Below are 5,172 nucleotides of genomic sequence, written 5' to 3' on the forward strand. Positions count from 1 at the left end.
GCTTGGGGGTGGAGGTACCTTACAGTACAGAGAGGTTAGTGAAAAAAGGAGAAGTTTCTGATCTGTGTGAGAACCTCACTCCTTATGGCTCAGAACTATCCACTGCTTCACGGACCAGGCCCCACGGTTAGTGAGACCTCCTGTGAACCGGCTAGAGATGAAAGTGTCCTCTGCAGTGGACACATCAGAGCACAGAGCTCCACCTCCCAGCCACTCTGCCCCTCGTGGTTCCATGATGACCTTTGGAACCCTAGCGGGCAGTGGAATGTCTCACAGCTAATAAAGTCTGCACATTTCATGTTAGGCTGGGTGTGTTACTTACCTGGGGGTCATCAGGTCTTTGACTGTGCTGTGACTCCAACAGCTGTGGTCTTCTCCAAATCCCTCTCACAAAGATTTGTGTGTTAGAGACTGGAAAGTTCTCTGCTGGGCTCAGTAGCCCCAGGAACATAGGGCTTTTTGCCAGGATGGAGTAAAGGGAAAGAGTCTCTGACTCGGTCATCATCAAGAATCATGACACCATTTCCATAATGCTCACCCTGTGCCAGGTCCCTGCTGACTACTCTGCAGATGTCAGTGAATCGATGCCTTCTAACAACCCTATGAGGGTGGTATTATTAGCTCCATTTCAGAGATAAGGAATCAGAAGCAGAGAGAGGCTAAGAAGTTTATCCAAGCATGAGGGGGACTTCTGGGGTGCCAGTACTGTTCGGCTTCCTGATCCAGGAGCTGGTTACCTATGTGTATATCAGATTGTGAAAATATGTGCACTTCTATGTGTAAATTATACTTTTATTTAAAAAAAAAAAAGAATCTAGCCTAACAAATGAAGCAATTTGGGTTGAGACCATCTGGGTTAAGATGGGCCAACTGAGATGGGCTGTTGTCCAAAAAGTACCCGGTCACTGGTCTTCAGTCCTTTTTTGGTACTCCTTGAAAGAATTTTGAAAATGAATCCCTACCACCACATTTGAAGTTAACATTTGAAGTATTTCATTGATAAGTTTAAGTAGTTGCAAGCATGTTATTTCCAGTATATCGTGACTATTGATACTGTGTAAATTGCTTCATTTATACCAATCCATTTAGATACAAATAGCATAATGATTTGAGAGCCAACATCATTCACTGATGATGAATGGGGTGCCTGGGTGGTGTGGTTGGTTGAGTGTCTGACTTTGGCTCAGGTCATGATCTCGCGGTTCATGAGTTCGAGCCCTGCATCAGGTTCTCTACTGACAGCTCAGAGCCTGGAGCCTGCTTCAGATTCTGTGTCTCCCTCTCTCTGCCCCTCCCCTGCTCACACTCTGTCTCTCTGTCTCTCTGTCATTGTCTCTCTTTCTCAAAAATAAATAAACATTAAACACACACACACACACAAGAACCAAGTGCCTGGGTGGCTCAGTTGATTGAGTGTTTGACTTCAGCTCTCAGGTCGTGATCTCATGGTTCGTGAGTTCAAGCTCCTACATAGGGCTCACAGTTTGTGAATTAGAGCCCCACATTTGGCTCACTGATGTCAGCACAGAGTTCCCTTTGGATCCTCTGTCCCCTTCTCCCTCTGCCCCTCCCCCAATCACACTCTCCTTCAAAATAAAAGAAACATTAAAAAAAAAAACACAAGAATAAGCTCTTAACTATTCCTTTTTCTCTTCTCATAATTCCATTCTATTCCCACAGTTTATCTACATGTAATTTATTTCCAGATTTAAGGCCTATTATTGATAACCTGATCATAACTGTTTGCAACAAATGCAAAAGTCTCGAAATTTTAAAATTACCTTTTGTAAACTTACCAAAACTTTAAGCATTACGCTTAATACAGAGTTGTTCAAAACGACCTAATTATAATTCAAATTTTTATAGAAACCAAAATTTTAATGGGAATGCATCTATAAAAGGGTATTTTCTTCTCATTAGCTCATGAGCGTGGATGACTATCACTTTTTATTAGAATAAGACAAGGTTCAGTAACACTTTTTTAATGTTTATAAATTTTGTGGTGGAAGACAGAAAAAGAGAGAGAATCCCAAGCACGCTCCTCGCTCCCAGCCCAGAGCTGGTGGTAGGGTTCCATTCAACCAAAGGAGAGATCATGACCTGAGCCCAAGTGGAGAGTCAGTTGCTTAACCGACTGAGCTACCCAAGTGCCCTGGTTCAGCAACATTTTTATGCCTATTTTTCTTTCCTTTTCATAAACTTAAGCAGAGAAAATTTGTTCCAAGAAGTAGATTGAACACTAAAGGGTTTGTTATATAAAGCAGTCACTCAATTCTTTTGATCTGAGTTGTCCAACAATCCACGATATTTAAAATATTTAATGTCATCTAACAATTCTATTAATTCTTCTTTCATTGTGTTGAAAGCAAAGCTAAATTACAAAGAGATGTGACCTATATTCAGGCGCTTCTCCATTTCAAACTAAGGACACAGATATGTCTAGGGCTTGGTTAGTTTTTGCCTTGGGCCTCGCTGCCGCTGCCGGGAAAGGATGGAATGAATGAGAACCAACAAAAACTTAGGGCCCAGCAAGTCGGGTGGCTGATTACTGAAAACCAACTCTGAAATCCCGAGCATTTCTAGAATGGCCAGGAAAACGCGGGAAGGCCGGCCCTTGGGGGACATGGAGAACAACCCTCCAGTGTTCAAGGCTATGGGCACTAGGAGGAAATTAAGGCCGCAGGCCCTCAGGTAAGGCAGAATTTACATTTTCTACTGGACAGCGTGAAGCCGCCGGCAATAGCAGCTTCAGAGAGGAAGTCAGAGCAGGTCACAAAGGAGGTTTCACTCTCAGAGACTTGGCCTCCAACTTGGAGGCCTGCAACTAAGCTGCTGGCCTGTACGCCACCCAAGTCCCCATTCACCCGCACTGCGCCGTTATCTCTCTGACTGACATTGTTGTCAACCAATCACCTTTAGAGCTGAGAAAGCGCCTGCCCCCCCTGAAATTGGGCGGGGCAATTCTTTGGAATGACAAACATCTTCACCAATAGTGAAGAGTTTCAGAAGCTATGGGTGGCCTAGCCAATAAAGAGGAGGAACCACTGGAAAGGACGTGTCAGGCAGCCAACGGCCGGCGCCGCTACAGGCGTCGCGTGGCTTCCGTTCCGAGAGGGCGGGGCGGGGCTTCAAACGGAAGGTGGCTGTGGTCTTAGCCCAAGCGGGTTTGAAACTGGGGGTNTCAGTCTCCCGCCCGGCTCCCCGTCTGACTTGCTCCCGGCCCGCAGCAGCTCGCTGTCGTCCCGGCCCGCACTGCGGCCCTGCCGCCGCCACCATGTCCCTGCACGGCAAACGGAAGGAGATCTACAAGTATGAAGCGCCTTGGACCGTCTACGCCATGAACTGGAGTGTGCGGCCCGACAAGCGTTTTCGACTGGCGCTGGGCAGCTTCGTGGAGGAGTACAACAACAAGGTGGGCCGGGCAGGGGCTCGGAACCCAGCTGGCGGGGAGCGGGCCCCGGGAGCACCCTTTCCGGGCCGGAGCCCCCGACCCCAGGACCCTCCTGCGGACTTCCCTTAGCGTCCCGGAGCGGTTCCTCTGTGTCTGGTCCTTTGCAAAAGGTTTCACGCTCGTTGTCTCATTTAATCCTGGCAGCATTCCTGTGTAGTTAGGAGCGTAATTACCCCATTTTACTCATGGGGAAACTGAGGCACTGTGTTGTGACTTGCTCGAGTCAGACAGCTGATTTGGGGGGGGGGGGAAACGGCACTCAAACTCGACTTTACACCGAAAAGCCACGCCATTTATCACTCCAATTCTCTCCTTTCCCGCCGCATTGCTTCATTTGAGGGGCGGACAAGGGAAGAGAGAGAAGAGGTGGCTGGGAAGAAAACTGCTGGCGCTTCAGTTGGCGGCCTTACACTCTTGGCTACATTAGATTTGTTAGGGCTGTTTACTGTGCAGGCTTCCCAGCCTCCTACTTCCACCCCCAGGTACCATTCCTGGACCACCCGGCCCGTCACTTCTGCCATAGTGTGTCACTGCTATTGCTGCCTCATATGTGTCCTCTTCAAAGTGATCTCTTTTTGGAAACTTTGGCCCATGATTCTGTCACTGTTTTCCGACGGGAGAAGGATGACACTTTCCTTATCTTTCTCGGTTTCTTTCATGCTGCTACAGAAGTGTAACCTTGAGTAGTAGTAAGTCTTTCGGAACGTCGACAGTTTGTCGATGTGCTTTCATAGAAGCACAGGCAGTAGGTGGAGGCTTTTCAAGCTGACATTGCAGCATAAATTTACTTTTGAAAGTTGTTGAATACATCAGTGGGCAGAATTTTCTTTCCTTTATCCCTTAATCTCTTCCACTGATTGTATTAAACACTGTGATAGTGATCAGAGCAACTGAAAGCAGTGGCTAGTGGTGTTTAAAGCGTTATGTGTATACTCTTGCTTAAGAGTATACACATAAGAAGACTTATGAAGAATGACTTAAGAAGAATGAAATTGTGTGGACAGCGATAGGCATGGTTCAAGGGAAAAATCTCAATGGAGTTTGGTTCCGTCTGGTCCACTGACTAGCAGTTGGGTGTTGCACAGGTTAATCTTCTTATTTCTGACCCAAAGTTCGTTGTAGGAAAAGAGTTCTTTTCTACACATTAAAAAACATTTGTACATTGTAAGTTTTCCAGGAGCATTTCTCTGGAGTATAGGGCTCAGCTTTTCTGGAACCCCCTTTGAGAAATCGATGGATGCGATGGACTCTCATTGCTCAGACATAAACAGGCACAGCTTCCACATAAATCCCAGGGACTACACACTCATAGTCAAGGCTACCCAGTCCACAGAAACCAGAGAGTCCTGAGCAAAACATAGTTTTATTTTCTGTAATGTCTGGCTCTTCCTTATGCTCCATAGTGAATAGCTGAATGGAATGGAATTCAGGGTCCTGATGTGGAAACTGTGTTAGTAAAATTGAGACCCCTATTATTTAAGAATATATGTTTAAGAGGAAAAAAAAGTAAAATCTGTCAGAGTGCTTGAGGTTTTTTATGCAAATTGATGTCCCCTTTTTTCTTGCAAGATCTTCCAGAGTCCATTTGGGTAAGCAGTAGTAGCCCCATTTTTTTTTTTTTTTTTAATTAAAAAAAATTTTTTTTTAAATTTCTGAGAGAAAGAGAGACAGTGTGAGCAGGGGAGGGTGAGAGAGAGGGAGATACAGAATCTGAAACAGAC

At 45.8% G+C, this 5,172-nt stretch overlaps 1 protein-coding gene across 2 annotated transcripts in view; it reads left to right on the forward strand.

The window, feature by feature from the left end:
• The first annotated feature begins 3,187 nt into the window (after positions 1-3,187).
• Positions 3,188-5,172, forward strand: part of DCAF7 (DDB1 and CUL4 associated factor 7) — a 31,633-nt gene continuing 29,648 nt past the window's right edge. For both annotated transcript variants that reach the window (XR_013339126.1, XM_077780299.1), the window contains exon 1: positions 3,188-3,412. Coding sequence is in view for 1 of the 2 variants with exons in the window: in XM_077780299.1 (XP_077636425.1) it covers positions 3,275-3,412 (138 nt within the window). In the remaining variant the exon portion in view is untranslated. The remainder of the gene's footprint in view (positions 3,413-5,172) is intronic.

The sequence above is a fragment of the Crocuta crocuta genome, unplaced genomic scaffold (assembly GCF_008692635.1).
Source record: "Crocuta crocuta isolate KB4526 unplaced genomic scaffold, BGI_CrCroc_1.0 scaffold288, whole genome shotgun sequence".
NCBI lineage: Eukaryota > Metazoa > Chordata > Mammalia > Carnivora > Hyaenidae > Crocuta > Crocuta crocuta.